This window comes from Sorex araneus, chromosome 5 (genome assembly GCF_027595985.1).
Source record: "Sorex araneus isolate mSorAra2 chromosome 5, mSorAra2.pri, whole genome shotgun sequence".
NCBI lineage: Eukaryota > Metazoa > Chordata > Mammalia > Eulipotyphla > Soricidae > Sorex > Sorex araneus.
Genome location: NC_073306.1, coordinates 149332659 through 149349676, shown reverse-complemented (window position 1 = coordinate 149349676; position 17018 = coordinate 149332659). Strand labels below are relative to the sequence as shown.

Here is a 17018-nt window from a genome sequence, read left to right as displayed (position 1 = left end):
CAGATCCAAGGCACAGCTCTCCCCGTCCACCAAGCGCCGGCGAGAAGCCAGCCCTCCCGGGGCTCGCACCCGCGGCCAGCAGAGAGTGGAGGAGGCCCCTGCGAAGAAGGCCAAGCGGTAACCCCGAGCGGGCATGGAGAGCCGGGGGCCGGGCCTGGCGGCGTCCCCAGAATGGGCGTGCGTGTGCTCTGCATGCCAGAGTGGCTTCCTGAGCCCCGGCTCCCGGGGTAGTGTAGACACGCATTCAGACAGAGGCGAGTAAGCCTGCTTTGCTCTGGACTCGGCAGAGCAGCTGCACAGTTTAACATTCAAGGTTGGGGTTCCCCACGCGACATGCCTGATGCGAACTCCTCCGGCCCCGGCCCGCTGCCCTCGGCGGGATTCTGTGTACAGTATAGAAACATGTAAAAATAGGCTGTATTTTACTCGATGTACTATGCTAATCAATGGACACTTTATTTATTTTACAGAGAAAACATATCTGTGATCTTTACTATATATCTGTTTATTTTATTTTTCTTTTTTAAATAAAAAACAGAGGTTTTAAATGCTCCGCAGTTATGTTCGTTAGGACTGTTATAGGACTCAGCCTGCCCCTGACCGTGACCCTCCCAGTGTGACCCGGCAGGACACACAGCACCTTCTCGCATGTTTGCCAGTGAAGTAGTTTAGCTGAAGAAAGCGGCTCCGCCCTTGCTGCTCCCGGTGCGGCTCCCGAGTCGAAAGCCTGTCACTTGCCCTTAGATTTTATCCGCGTCTCTGACTCTCCCTGCTGCCCTTGAGGCCTGCTTCTGGCTCTGGCCGTGTCGCAGCACAGCACCTGAGCAGAAACCCCTCTCTGTTTACTGCTCCCCAACCCCCGGCTCCACACCCCTCCCCGGCTTCCCATTTTGTCCTTCCGTGAAGAGCAGCACATAGGAGACGGGCACTGCTGTCCACGGGACTCCAGGATATATTGTTTTATACACAGTTACTTCAGCAGAGGAGCTGGCCTCGTGCCAGATTCTTTTTTAAACATGTTTTAACTCCCATGTGAGCAAACTGTCCAACTTCAGTTTTTTCATAAGATTGAAAACTTTTCTCAAGATCAAATTCATCTCTAGCAATGATGTGATGAGTTGCCAAATAATTGAGATTATTTTCAAATGTTTTGTTCATATTGTTGTTTTATAATTAAAATTTACATTCAATATGTGTGAATTTGTTTTTGTTTGGGGGTTGAGTTTTTGGTGTTTGGGATTTTTTTGTTTGACTCTTAATGTAAGGTGGATATTTCTGTCATTTTACATGGTTTCTTACTGAAATTTTATATATAAATCATAAAATGTTTCCCAAGTTTTGAGTGGTTATTTTTTTCTCATATTTTAATGTTTCTTCCCATGAATTCATCTTCAGATCATTGGTCTTGACATGTCACATTGCTCTAGTTTCACCTTCAGTGATGAATAAATGATAATATCTCTCACTCAGACACACACACACGCATACACACAGGACAGTAGATCTAGTTTGGGCCTTAGCGACACAGAACGTGAGAGTTCCTTGCTTTCCTTTATTTGGATGAGCCTCACCAGAGCTCAAAAATTTAAAGTGATTTGCCTTAACATCAGTCAAGAGCAGAATCCAGATTCCACGACTGGTAACCTTGGCACTGTTACTTTCAGACTGGCTTTCCAAAAGTGTGCATCTGCGCATGTGTGCGCGTCCTATGAAACCAGTGTCATGGGTTGGAGGGCTGGTGCAGGCTGTGAGGTCACACTGTGTCTCCATCCAGCAGAGCCCAGCCCAGGCGTTTCCTGGTGGGGAGTCAGCTAGACGCTTGGACTCCTGTGCTTCCGAGACCCCAGAAGGGAGGGGAGACCCACACGAGGGGCACCGGGAATACTCTGGAGCTGGGCCTCTCTGCTTCTACTAGCACTTAGGAAAGAAAGGAATGCTAAAAATGCCGTATGCCCAGGACAGTCCCCAACCCACGGTCTGGCTCAGAATGCTGGTTGCCACTGAACCGGCTCACCGAGATGTGGACATGGGCCATCTCCAAACTTCTGTTGCCCTGGTCTCTGCTGGCCCACCACTCCCAGCTCAACACTGAAAAACCACTGTGCGACCGTGAAATTCTCACTGACGCACTCAGGATGGACAGCTGCGACACCAAAGGGGCAGAATGTCCCCTGGCTGAAGGAAACGAGAATCCCTCTTCACTGAAGCTGATGATGCACAGGACACCTGCTACCGTCCAGTCAGCGCCCTCCTTGGAAGTACATCAATGACCGCCCACCCCTAGGCTCCCGAGATACAAGAACATCCTAACAGCCCTGCCATGACTGCCTATGGGGTGACCATAAACTCCTTTTTCAACAAGATCCTGTGAGTGACTCCCGAGGCCAGGGAGAGAGACGTTACATGTCCTGCCTCCTGGGCCAGGGGCAATAGCTTTAGGGTCCTAAAGCTGTGAGGTTCTCCCAAACATCTTTGCATCTGATAAACTATGTGATTAAAAGTCAGGGAGACATAATTCAAAGAAAAAGCAGAAAGCATTTGCCTTTTGTGTGTGTGTGTGTGTGGTGCCACGGCCTCACAAGGCAATGCAAGATAAGTATTTCATACCCTCAGCCCAACCCCTCTACCCCAGTCAGATATTCTTACTATTGGTCCTGTTTGCAAGAGCACTGTTTTCTGAAATCCCTGCTGAGCTCTCTTTAGGAGTAAATCGGTCAGGACAGATTTCAAGGCACCAACGCTTCCCAGGGGAGGAAAATTGCTTCACAGTCACCATTTCACACCAAGAGGGCCAGCCTGGCGAAATACAGTCTTCTTGCCACCAGGAATGCAAGCATTGAGCCCAGGCCTCAAGGTTGATGTCAGTCTCAGGGCATTGTGAGTGAAGAAAATTACTTTTCTGAGAGAAGCCAGACAAAGCACCACTTCCTGTCAGCCCAGGGAAGTGAGTCTTTGTTTGGTCTCTTCAAATATGAAATACGTTAGAGCTTTAAGCAAGGTTGGAAACTGGGAAAGTCAGTCTGGGAAACGGGAGTAAGGAGTGCAAACAGTGATGGGCGGGGTCATTTTTACCACCAACTCAATCTTCCAGAAACATCTAGGAGAATAGAGCTCTGTATCACACAAAACCAGTAATTCACAGAAGTCCGGCCACCATCAACCACTGGTTCCCGGAGGTCCTTCTTCATGCCATAGACTGGGGGGATGCGCAGGGCATGTTCGCATGGCGAAGTGTTGTGTGAACATTCATGCAGTCAGACGCGCTGAGACAAGGAACGCAGAAGAAATGTATGTCATGGAGGGTCCAGGTTCTCTCTGACTCTGTGACAAAGGGAGAGAGCCCGTAATCTTTTATTGATCATGGTACTTCTAAAGGACACAATACAGTGACATCAAGAAAGACATCAAAAGAAGTTACAGAAAGAACATTGAGACAGCAAAACGTATTGTTTCCTTGTACTTGCAGGCTAGTAGCCTGAGAGTGTGTGTGTGGGGGGGGGAGATAAAAAGCCTAAACAAACCTTTCTTGAGCTACAAGCACTTGGATTTACATCCTGAAGACAAGCCTGGGCTGCCACCTGAAATCTACACTTCAAATACAAACTGGGCCAGCACCTGAAGTCTACATCCCAAAGACTAGGCTGGGCTAGAGCCCAAGATCTACCATGTCAAAGATCAGGCCTGGCTAACACCTGAGATCTGCAGGCGTCTGTGAGACTAGCCAGGCTTCTGTGAGAAATGAAAAAACTGCCCCTTTGATGCTCCTTCACTGTTGGTGGGAATGCCGACTTGTCCAGCCTTTCTGGAAAATAATACGGACAATCCTTCAAAAACTAGAAATTGAGTTTCCATATGGCCCCACAATACCACTTCTGGGAATATATCCCGAGGATGCAAAATAGCACAGTAGAAATGACATCTGTACCTATATATATATTGCAGCCCTGTTCACAATAGCCAATATATGGAAACAACCTGAGTGTCCTAAAACAGATGACTGGTTAAAGAAACTTTGGTATATCTACACAATGGAATACTATGCAGCTGTTAGGAGAGATGAAGTCATGAAATTTGCTTATAAATGGGTAGACATGGAGAGTATCATGCTAAGTGAAATGAGTCAGAAAGAGAGGGACAGACATAGAGTGTCTGCACTCATTTGTGGAGTGTAGGGTAGCATCACATGAGGCTGACACCCGAGGATGGTAGATACAAGGGCCAGGGGGATTGCCCCATAGCTGGAAGACTGCTTCATGAGCTGAGGGGAGAAGGCAGATGGAATAGAGAAGGGATTATTAGGAAAATGATGGCTGGAGGAACGAGTTGGGATGGGAGATTGATGCTGAAAGTAGATCATGGACCAAACATGATGACCTCTCAGTGTCTGTGTTGCAAGCTATAATGCCCAAAGGTAGAGAGAGAATATGGGGAATATTGTCTGCCATAGAGGCAGGGGGAGGGTGGTAAAGGGGGGGTATACCTGGGATATTGGTGGTGGGGAATGTGCACTGGTGGAGGGATGGGTGTTTGATCATTGTGTGATTGTAACCCAAACATGAAAGCTTGTAACTATCTCACGGTGATTTAATAAAATTAAAAAAAAAAATTTTTAAAAATTGCCCCTTTTCAATATACTGAAATTATTTACTAAAGGCAGCTTGAAGGGGGAAAATGTTCAGCTTCATCCAAACCAGTCAGGACACACAAGAAATCTCGCCCATTTTCTTTTTTTTTTTTTTTTATCTCGCCCATTTTCATGGGTCCCTGTGTTCCTGTCTGTAGTACAGTACAGTCTACATGGGCTTCCCCTGATAGCTCAGTCTAGCCCCAACAGACATGTCCAAAGAATTTTGAAGAGAAACCTCGGCTGGCCCATCCCCATGGCACTGGTGACCTGGGAGCAAGGAACCGATTTCTGAAGCTGCCTATCAATTGATAATCACAAGATGAGGACTGCTGACCCGTGCTCAAAGACAAGCTTATTCGGGTAAGCAGTGATTATACAAAGGAAGGCTAAAGGTGGGGGGAGGTGTCAGTGGTCACATGAGTTAGTGCAGCTTCCAGGGGCACAAACTCAACAAACTCAGACCCTCTCAAGTTAGTTTAAGCAGAAGCAAAACCTAGTCTCCTTAAAGGTTTCTAAAGGCAGCCCGAGTGCCCAAGCCCATGACCAGTAAATCATTAATCTCTCATCTATGTGTACTATTCTCTGGGGAACATCAGGCCCCTAGGCAACATCCTGTGTGTTTGTCTGGACCCAGGATCCAAAGCTGTTGCCCCTTAAAAATCCTGAAGCTTTCTCACAGGTTACTCAGTCCCACTGACCCGGGAGTTGCGCCAGGGAGAACACCCAACACTTGGCATCTTTGTGAAGTGCACAGTTGCCCAAAGAGACTGAACCTTAGCATCCCTGCTGCCTGCCTCCCCTGCCGCCACACACACAAACTCAGCAGTTTCATTTCCCCGGACATAGGTGTTTCAGGACACTAAAAACCCTTTCTCAGTTCCCTCAGGACCCTGTGGAGCATGAGGCCCCTTCACCCCTACTGCGTGGGGCCAGAACAGGGACTGACCAGGCACCCGCAAGTGCTGCCGGGGGGGTTTCTTCCCGACACTAGGCTCACAGGTGCGTGCCTGCCGTTGGCCTGCAGGGCCCATGTGTCATTCGCGCTTTTCCCCGAAGATCTCTAGCAATGTGCTTGACCATTCTGAAAGTGGCTGTTAGAGCTTCTCTCTTTCTGCTGTTACCCTGTTACGTGATGTCCTCTCTTTTGTGTGTTCTGTCTTTTGTTCTTGGGCCACACCAGGCAAGGCTCAGGGCTTACTCCGGGCTCTGTGCTCAGGGATCACTCCTGGAGGATTCAGAATATCCCAAGGGATGCCAAGGATCAACCCCCAGTCCTCAGGGTTCAGGGAACCCCAAGGGGTACCAAGGATGAACCCCCAGTTCACAAGGTTCAGGGGACCCCAAGGGGTGCCAAGGATCAATCCCCCAGTCCACAGGGTGCAAAGCAAGAGCCTTACCCACTGCGCTATCTCTCCAGTTCCAGAGAAACAAGTCAGTAAGCTAAGGCAAAAATCACTTGTCACCTCACAAAGTTTCATCACTTGAGTGTGGAATACCTCTATATTCTATGAACATATATACATATGGTATATTTCCCAACACACTTCCTCAAATCTAAGATGCCCCAGAGAAGGGGAAGTTCTCAGCCATGATCTCTCCACCACTTGGGTCTTCCTTGCAGTCATTTTCCTCTGGTATTCTAATGATTCTGAGCTTATTGTTCTGGCTGTTGTCCATTAAGTACCTTACATTATCACTCATTCTTCTGCTTCCCTTTTCTCTTGCCACTTCCTTACCAATGCTGGCTTGCATTTTGTCCGCAAGTTCGTCCATATAGGTCTCTCCATGCAATTCTGCTACCATGGCTAACTCTAGTGTTCTTTAGTTCCTTCACTTCAATTTATATGGAACCTGTCATCCTCCAAATCTCACTGCTTTGAGTTAGTCAAATTTCTCAAGATGACAAATTCACTTGCTAATGATTGCTTATTTTCTGTTGCCAATTTAGTGAGTGAAATGATAATGTGCAGTGAAATGATAAGCCAAAAGCAAGTCTTCTTTTTTGTTGTTTTGTTTTCAATCTGTTTTGGGACTTGGAAATTCAGCTAATTGACTACCTACAAAGGCATATTCCCAGTGAATATCTCAATAATAGGGCTCATAATTGACAGAAACATATGGGGAAAAAAACTGAGGGAAATAAAAAATTACTATTAATTCACAGAGTCCCCCCAACTCCATAACACTTCAGATATTTAAATAGTTCATGCATACAAGAGTCTCTTGCCCCCGCGCCTGGCTGTCTTTATCGGGGCCCCTCGGAGCGGGTGGGTTGAGTTACCCTCCCTGCCCTGAGCAGAGCCCCAGCAGACAAAGACCTCCAGAACCCAGTCACAGCCATGCTCAAGGCCACTCTCCACACATTCGGACAATCCTCATGCATGAAGAAACCAGCAGAGGAACCCAGGTGTGCGGGTTCCATGGCTCAGATCTCCAAGCCTGCTTGGATCGAGACTGGGCCTCCTCCACCCAGATCCCCCTTTTTCCAGTAGTTAGGCAGCCACACCCACAAACTGCCCCCAGTGCCATGTAATTCCATCAATGGCCAAGATTCAGAGAAAATAAAACAAAGCTCCCGGAAGCACGCAACTGCATTCACAGCCACGAGACCTCTTATAGCCTAGTTCTCCCGCTTAGAGAACCTGGCAAGGTACCGAGAGCATCCTGCCCACACAGCAGAGCCTGGCAAGCTCTCCATGGCGTATTCAATATGCCAAATACAGTAACAATGATGGGTCTCATTCCCCTGACCCTGAAAGAGCCTCCAATGTGGCATCAATGGGAAGAACGAGTAAAGAGAAGCTGCTAAAATATCAGGGCTAAAAAGGCACATGAAAAAGTGCTCTACCTCACTAATCATCAGAGAGATGCAGATCAAAACAACCACAAGATACCACCTCACACCACAGAGACTAGCGCACATCCAAAAGAACAAAAGCAACCGCTGTTGGAGAGGATGTGGCGAGAAAGGGACCCTTCTACACTGCTGGTGGGAATGCCGACTGGTTCAGCCCTTCTGGAAAACAATATGGACGATTCTCAAAAAATTAGAAATTGAGCTCCCATTTGACCCAGCAATACCACTCCTGGGAATATATCCCAGAGAGGCAAAAAAGTATAATCGAAATGGCATCTGCACATGTATGTTCATCGCAGCACTGTTTACAATAGCCAGAATCTGGAAAAAACCCGAATGCCCTAGAACGGATGACTGGTTGAGGAAACTCTGGTACATCTATACAATGGAATTCTATGCAGCTGTTAGAAAAAAGGAGGTCACAAATTTTCTATTTAAGTGGATCGGCATGAAAAGTTTCATGCTAAGTGAAATGAGTCAGAAAAAGAGAGACAGACATAGAAAGATTGCACTCATCTATGACATATAGAATAACAGAGTGGGAGACTAACACCCAAGAATTGTAGAAACAACTACCAGGAGGTTGACTCCATGGCTAGGAGGCTGGCCTCACATTCTGGGGAAAGGGCAACTCAGAGAAGGGATCACCAACTATAATGTAGTCGAAGGCCATGTGGGAGAAGGGAGTTGCGGGCTGAATGAGGGCTAGAGACTGAGCACAGTGGCCACTCAACACCTTTATTGCAAACCACAACAGCTAATTAGAGGGAGAGAACAGAAGGGAATGCCCTGCCACAGTGACAGGGTGGGGTGGGGGGAGATGGGATTGGGGAGGGTGGGAGGGACGCTGGTTTTACTGGTGGTGGAGTATGGGCACTGGTGAAGGGATGGGTTCCCGAACTTTGTATGGGGGAAGCATAAGCACAGATGTGTATAAATCCGTAACTGTACCCTCATGGTGATTCATTAATTAAAAATAAATAAATTTATTATTAAAAAAAGCAATAAAAAATAATCAGTTATTAAAGGGGGTATATACATTAGGATACTTTTGTTTGTTTTGAATAATTGTCTATATCATGTAATGCAATTGGTTTAATACTTTATCCCTCAACTTTTTCATCTGCAGATTAAAGTGAATGGATGGTAAAAAAAATAAATAAATAAAATATCAGGGCTAGAACGAATGGAGATGTTACTGGTGCCCACTCGAGCAAATCAATGATCAATGGGATGACAGTGATGCAGTGAATATAGTGAGTGTTGATTTCAGGTCCTCATTGACCAGGCTTGAGGGTTTTTATGTATTTGAGTATTTGCCTTTGTTTCTGTCTCCATCTGACATAGCAATTGGAAAATGTTATGAAGCTAGCTCAGTAAACTAAGAATTGAGCTTCCATAAGCATTTCTGATTCTGGGCATCCACCCCCAGGAAACAAAAACATTCATCATTCATTCAAAAAGACACATACACTCCATTATAATTGCTCAGATATAGAATCAGCCAAGGTGTCTCATGATAAATGGACCATGAAACTCTGGTGTACATACACAATGGAATATTGCGTAGCTCTTAGGAAAAATGAGATCATGGATGGAACTGGAAGATACCATGTTAAATAAAGTAAGCCAGAAGGATTAACAGGGTGGTCTCACATATGTGGTTTATAAAATAATGGGGGTGCTTGGATCACCCTTGGTCCCAGGAGACAGGGAGAAGGGTGGAAAGGGAAAGGATCTAGGGGGGTGGACAAGGGCATTTGGGAGGGAACCTGGTAACCAGTGGAGGGAAGAGAAGATCTGGAGGTGTCCTTGCTGAGGTGGTCACCAGCTAAGAGTGACGTCATAAATCATGGGTCTTGGATACATTTTTTTTAAAGTAAAATGGATGGTCAGAATATATTTCTCCAGTCATCTGCGGAAATCTGAGTCCTCCTTTGCTCCATTTAGATGCCCTGAAGGATCAACCCCACCACTCAGTTTTATTTTGTCACTGCTGCTGGTGCTGGTGCTTTGGGGGACTTTGCTTTTGTTTGCTTGGGGTGGCCACACCTGCTGTGCTCAGTCGGGGCTAACTCCTACAGGGCTCAGGGGACCTTTACAGTGCAGGGGACCTTCACAGTCCAGATCAACCCCACACAAGGCCAGCACCTCACCCATTGTCTCTCCTGCCCTTACTGTTCATTTTCTCCTTTTCTTCCTTCCTTCCTTCCTTCCTTCCTTCCTTCCTTCCTTCCTTCCTTCCTTCCTTCCTTCCTTCCTTCCTTCCTTCCTTTCTTTCTCTTCCTTCCTTCTTTCCCTTCCTTTCTTTCTTTCTTTCTTTCTTTCTTTCTTTCTTTCTTTCTTTCTTTCTTTCTTTCTTTCTTTCTTTCTTTCTTTCTTTCTCTTCCTCCTTCTTTCCCTTCCTTCCTTCCTTCCTTCCTTCCTTCCTTCCTTCCTTTCTTTCTTTCTTTCTTTCTTTCTTTCTTTCTTTCTTTCTTTCTTTCTTTCTTTCTTTCTTTCTTTCTTTCTTTCTTTCTTTCTCCCTTTCTTTGTCACACCTGTCGATGCACAGGTGTTACTCCTGGCTCTGCACTCAGGAATTACTCCTGGCGGTGCTCGGGGGACCATATGGGATGCTGGGAATGAAACCCGGGTCGGCTGCGTGCAAGGCAAATGCCCTACCTGCTGTGCTATCGCTCCAGCCCCAATTGCTGTTCATTTTCAATAAAGCTTTTCCTCTAAACCCTTACAGAGTCTGCTCAGAGATTTTATCAAAAACGTCATCTTTCCAAAATCCAGCATCAAATGCACGGGACTGTTGCATTTGCAGAAACCAGAAACCAACTTGCCAGTCTGCAGCACGTCTTACTTGAGAGTCAAACTGGCATTTTTGTGGGGACTGAAAAGAAGACTTCAACAAGAATCTGTCTTTTCTTAGTCTGGGCTCCAGCGTCCTTGTTTAACATCGCCCCCCCATCCCTGGCCTCCCCCCACATTGCTACTCAATCCGTCCCTGTCCTGTGTATGTCCTTCAGCAAGTTGCTTTCCCCTGGTCACCATGCTCAGTTCACGTGGATTTCATATTCTAAAGGGGATAAAGTCAGTCTGAGTCTGCCCTTCAAGTGAAATCCGTGTCTCTGGATGCATCTGTCTCTCGGCCCCGGCCCCCACTGCCAGCCTTCCCTGCGTTAGTTAATTCTGGAGAGACATCGTGACCAGGGCAGAGCAGCCTTCCCTTTGCCTCCAAAGCTTCCCTGAGCCCCGCTCACCTGTGGGCCTGGTGGGATATCTCCAGCCCCCCCCCCCACCACAGCTGCCTTAGATGATCCTCAGCTCTCTCTCTCTTTCCTGACGTTCATTCCAGCCTCCTGCTCCCACCATATCCTGTATCGCCCTTCCTGTTCCCAGCCACGCTTCCTCAGACAGAATGACCGAGTTCCCTGTAATTCCCTGCCATAAATCTCTCAGTGAGCTCCCCCTGCTCTCTTAAGCCCCTTTCTCTGAAAGCACACAGCCTTCTGGCCTCTTCTCTTTCAAAACCCCAGCCAAAATATCCCCTAATGGAAGCATCCAGATCCAAGTGAGGCCGCATGAGATGATTTAACAACAACAAAAGACTCTGTGCTATGTTATTTACGCTCAAAGGCTCAGGGAACACCCCTGAAATGAGGCGTTTCCCGGCCGTGGCTACTGGAACGGACATGCTAAGGCAGCAGGCAGGGTCCTCAGAAGGGCCCTGAATGCATCGCTTGGCCTCGCTAGCACTTCTGCTACCTGGCCCACTGGCCTCGGCTTTTATGGGGAGAAGAGGAGGTCCTCCGATCCATTAGTGTTTACTCCAAGGCCGGGCTTGTCGCCGAGTCATTCGGGACATGGTGTCTGGTTTATGCATCCATTTCTACAACTGGACCTCACTGAGTTGATGAGCTCTAATCTTTTTTTTTGGGGGGGGGTTGGGGAGTGGGTAGTTTAAGTTCCATGGTTACATAGCACAAAAGTTTATAATTTGGATGTACAAAGTAACACATCTTTACCAACATCAAAGGGTCCAAGGCCCACCTCCAATGTCCTCAGGTCACTTGTAGCCCACTTCTCCTTAATCCGACAAGGGCCCCTCCCCGCCCCGCCCCTTGGGCACCTCACTTCTATAGTCCAAGGGTTTGTTTCACTGTGACCTTCCATCCCGCTTCTTTGCCATGTATTAGTGAGATGACCGCATATTTCTCCTCCCGCTTTCACTTTGCTTGGCCCTCTCTCTTATATCGTAGAAAAAGGCAAGATTTCATCTTCTTTTATAGCTCCAGAGTATGCCTTCATGTGTGTGTGCATATTACTTCTTCCTTTGTTTTTGTTTGGGGACCACACTCAGCAATGCTCGGGGGTTACTCCTGACTCTGCAATAAGGAATTACTCCTCGTGGTGCTTGGAGGACCCAGGATGCCTGAGTGACCTGAGTCAGCCACATACAAGGCAAGTGCCCTACCCACTCTACTATCACTCAGGCCCTTTCATATTACATCTGTCATTGAATATTTGGGTTGTTTTCATACCTTGGCTGTTACACATATCACTGCAGTGAACATGGTGTACATAGATCTTTCTGAGATAAGAGATATAAAGCCCTCCACAAACCATCAACCACTACAAAATCAACAACCCTACCCAAAAGTGGGGGAAGGAGATGAACAGATAACTCTTCAAAGAAGGCATCCAAGTAACCAGTAGGCATATGAAAAACTATTTGTTGTCCTAAATGACAGTACAGCAGGTAAGGTACTTGCCTTGCATGCGGCCAACCCGAGTTCAATCCCCAGCATCCAATATGGTCCCCTGAGCACCGCCAGAAGTGATCCCTGAGTGCAGAGCCAGGAGCAAGGACTGAGGACTGCCGGGTGTGGCCCAAAAGCAAAAGAAGTGTTCATTGTCACTTATCATCAGAGAATAAATGATCACTTATCACGTGTAAGTGAAAAGAACAAATGAGGTCAGCTCTCACACCTGTAAGAGTGGCTTCTATCAAAAAAGACTGAGATCATACATTGTTGGCAGGGAAGTGATGAAAAAAGAACCCAATTTTGCAGTCAGTGGGATGAGAAATGTCTCCAAAACAGTAAGAAGGAGCTTCCAGATGGCCCGGCATCCTCCTGTCACATCTATCCCAAGAACACAAAACTGTTAACTTGAGCCAATGCACTCTACTTCCTGAGTATTTGGGTGGTTTCTGGGTCTGGGAAAGCTGGAGAACAAGGCCACAAACGCTTGATCTGTGTCCTTTTTGTTGGTTTGGTTTTCTTTTGTTTGGGGGCCACATCCTGCAGTGCTCAAGGCTTACTGCTGGCTCTGCACTCAAGGATCCCAACTGGCTGGGGACAGGGGCCACAGCAGTGTGGGGGTCCTGGGGAGCTGCCTGCAATCCCGCTTCCCTGCTGGATTATCCAGCTCCGGTCTATTCTTTTGGTGAACTTCTGTCTTTGTCTCTCTTTGGTCAACTCCCTTTTAGGGTTTCAGACTCTGTTGGGAAACTGCAACTTGGTATTAGCTGCTGTCCCCTCACTTCGCTACTCTCAGTTCAGTTCTCATGAGAGTCAACTTCCAACCCAGAGCATTACTGTATCAGCATCAAATAATATTCTCTTTAATATTCGATTTAGCAAGTGGTTACTGATACTTCATTTTTATATATATTTATATATTATATGTTTTATATATTTATATGTTATATTTACATTATTTATACAAGAATTCTTTGGAAAATAGTCTTCCCTCACATTGTAAAAGTGGTCAGTTGGGGTCACAGAGATAATACAGCAATTAGGCACTTGCCTTGCAGGTGGCTGACCCACGTTCTATCTCTGGCATCCCATACGGTGCCCTCAGCACTGCCAGGAGCGATTCCTGAGCACAGTCAGGAGTAACCCCTGAGCAACACCAAGTATGGCCCAAAATGAAAAAATTTTTAAAAATTTAAAGTGGCCATTTAAATATAGGTGCAAAGTAAGTAAAAGATGACAGGTGACTAAACCCAGCAGGGAAAACATGAAAGGGCTGTGTGAATGACTGAGGAAATTGGGCCCCAAAACAGTCACACTTCCAGGTGACACATTTATTTGTCTTCATCATCATGGGGTGGCTGCTGGCCAGATTCGTCTGTCTAGTTCAAGACAGACTGCCCAGGCTGAGTGCACTGGCCGTTCGTGTGAAGGCAGCAGCAGATCTCATGCCCATGAGGAAAAGGTCATGGCAGGTCGAGGCGGGTGGCCTGGGGTGGCCAAGCCTGGCAGGGAAGAAGCGTGTGCTTTGGGGTTCTAGGAGATTGAACCACAGATCATAAATGTACCAAAATAAGCTTTCCTTCATTCAGGTAGCAAGAGCATATGGATTTATCTCATAAGAAGATTGTTTCCCAATTTTCTATTTATAAGAAGATTGTTTCCCAAATTTCTATAATTCTATAAAAATATTTCTATAATTTTCTGTGTTTATATGATGATCATATAAGCATCATGGTTTTAAATCACACATGATTTTCTCTTTTAAAAAGAAAAAAGGGCCATTTCTCCGCGCCCGCACCCCCAGACTGACGAAGAGGATGGAGCTGCTTGGGACACCGGCAGCCCACCAGCAACCTGCAGTATGTGACTTGAGAGTCTCCGCCAGGTCCCCCGAGCGGGGGCCTGGCGTTTCTCTTTTTTTTTTTCTTTAATCTATCTCTCTTCCCCTCAACCTCTGGGCACAGCACAGCATCTACCCCACTTCTGAGCACAAAATGGAGAGACGCACCCAAGTGCGCGGCGCGGCTGGCGGGGGGGATCGAGGGCGGGGAAGTACCGGTCTCCGCCCACATCGGACACTTAAAGAGAGTGCAGCCACATGGGCTTTCCCATTTCTCCGCGCCCGCACCCCCAGAATGACTGACAAAGAGGATGGAGCTGCTTGGGACACCGGCAGCCCACCAGCAACCTGTAGTATGTGACTTGAGAGTCTCCGCCAGGTTCCCCGTGCGGAAATCTCTCTCTCTCTCCTTCAACTTTTTCCCTGGACTTTAGACAGAAACCCAGAACCGTGCGGCCGCTGCCGCGGCCGCGCGACCTAATGTCATCTTAGTATCAGCAGTATGTAATGGTTCCTTCTTAATGGGTCGGACTTTTGTGGGTGATCCTAACAAGAATAGTAAGTATTTTGTTGAAATATTGAAGGCAATCAAAATGGTAGCCATCTCTCTAGACTGAACTAAGCTATATCCCCACGCCGGCTGAGAAGAAATATCCTTCTTTCTCGGGAAGAAACGTGGCGTGGTGTCAAACATAGTGTGATGTCCATTAAGCAAACAGACCTGGTGGCGTGGGAATGGGAAATAAGGGGAAAAATTAGGTACATGGACCAGCGGGACGCTGGTGGTATCTCGAGCCAGAGCCGATATCAGCGCAAGAGCTTTGGTTCCAGAAACTGCTTCCAGACACTCTACTAGACTATCAACTAAGCCAGAGCCCCACGCCGGCTGATGACGGGAAATAACCATCCTCTTCGGTTTTTTTCCCTTTGTCAGACAGCGTGGCGATTACTAAACAGGCGTGAACTCGGTGGCGCGGGGCAAGGGGGAAAAAGAAAAGTTATGTAACAAACAGCAGGACTTAATATCTCTATATGCTTAGTAATGGAGAATTATCAAATGCCTCATTGGCAATAGGACTGTCTTTTTCTTTTTGGGGGGAAACCCCAGCAACAGTAGTGAGTTGTGTGTTGAAACATGGGATGTAATCGAGATAAGCGCAAATGAAGTGAAACTTATCACGTACAAGGGTGGGGACTAGGGAGGTGGGAGGGGGCGGCAGATATACTGGGGGGGTTGGGGATGGAAGATGGGCACTGGTGAAGGGAGGGGTGTTTGAATATTGTATAACTGACATAATCCTGAGAACTTTGTAACCCTCCACTTGGTGATTCAATAAAAAAAATAAAAAATTAAAAAAAAAAGAAAAAAGGGAAGATGAAGTCATGAAATTTGCATATAAGTGGATCAACATGGAAAGTATCATGTTGAGTGAAATGAGTCAGAAAGAAAGAGACAAACATAGAAAGATCGCACTCATCTGTGGAATATAAAGTAGCAGAATGGGAGACTAAAACCCAAGAGTAGTAGAAGGGTAAGAACCAGAAGGTCTGCACCACAGCTTGGAAACTGGCCTCACATGCTGGGGGGAAAGTAGCTGAGATAGAGAAGGGAACACCTAGTAGAGAATGTTGGGAGGACCCACTCGGGTGGAAAGCTGTGTGTCGAAAGTAGACTATAGACCAAACATGATGGCCACTCAATACCTCTATTGCAAACTACAACACCCAAAAGGAAAAAGAACAAAAGGGAATGCCCAGCAGCAGAGACAGGGTGGGATGGTGGGGGTGGGGGTGTGTGGGGAGGGTGGGAGGGATACTGGGAACATTGGTAGAGGTGAATGGGCACTGGTGGAAGGATGTAAACGAAATGCAAATATAAAAGTTCATAAGTTTGTAACTGTACCTCAGGGTGATTCACTAATAAAATTTTTTTTAAAAAAAAGAAAAGAAAAAAGGGGAACTAGAGAGACAGTCCAAGTGTAAGGCATTTTCCCTGTGTGGTTGCATCCCAGTTTAACAGTACCCCCAAGCACCCTGGGGCGATCCCTGAGCGACCCCAGAGAGATACCAGAGAGGAGTGATTAGGACTTAGGTGTGATTTAAAAGTCAAAACAAACAGCAAACAGCCATTGTGTAGACGGGGCCTGCTAGTGCGTGTCAGGTGGACACTTAGACACGTCTGAATCCTATCCTGCGATTCTGCCATGCTGACAATCTTCCTTCATTTGAATTGTTCTCCATAAACTCAAGAATTTTTCTTGTCTTTCAAAACATTTTCAGTTAACTGCTTCTTTTAAAAATAATCTTATCATTTTGACTTGGGGGGCACACACCCGTTGGTGCTCAGGGCATACTCCTGGCGCTGTGCTCAGGAATAAAAGATCAGGGATCAGTGGAAAGTGGATCACTCCTGGCAGGACTTGGGATCATATGTGATCCCCTCATATCATATCATATGTGGGTCTCATATCATATGTGGGTCTTGAGCCTAGTTCTAGTTCTGCCACCTAGTAGACAAGCACCTTACCCACTGTACTATCTTTTTAGCCCTCAATTGCTTTCTTTTTTGTTTGCTAGGAGTAATTTTTCCTTTGGGGGCCACACCTAGCAGTGCTCAAGGGTTAATCCTGGCTCTGCACTTGGGAATTACTCCGGGCGGTGCTCAGGGGACCACGTGAGATGCCGGGGATTGAACCCAGGTAGGTCGTGTGCAAGGCAGGTGCCCTACCCACTGTACTATCCCTCCATCCCCTAAAATTGCTTTCTTAATAATTCTTCAAGACTACCAAAAGCCAGAGTTTTCTGTACGTGATCCTGCAGGAGAGCTGTTTCTATGAGAGTCAAAGAAAGTAAAAGCCTCCCGTGAGTTTTCAAAAGAAGAAGTGGAAAAGAGCTAGGAAAAGCAGCTTCTCTCTTTCTCAAACATTTAAAGAGGGACAC

At 46.7% G+C, this 17018-nt stretch overlaps 1 protein-coding gene and 1 pseudogene across 1 annotated transcript in view; one reads left to right on the top strand and one right to left on the bottom strand.

Annotated features, from left to right (window-relative positions):
• BOD1L1 (biorientation of chromosomes in cell division 1 like 1) overlaps nucleotides 1-1329 on the top strand; it is a 61125-nt gene extending 59796 nt beyond the window's left edge. The window contains exon 26 of the mRNA XM_055140912.1: nucleotides 4-1329. Coding sequence (XP_054996887.1) covers nucleotides 4-121 — 118 coding nt within the window. The 3' untranslated portion in view covers nucleotides 122-1329. The remainder of the gene's footprint in view (nucleotides 1-3) is intronic.
• Nucleotides 1-17018, bottom strand: part of LOC129405146 (uncharacterized) — a 347936-nt pseudogene that overhangs the window by 278688 nt on the left and 52230 nt on the right.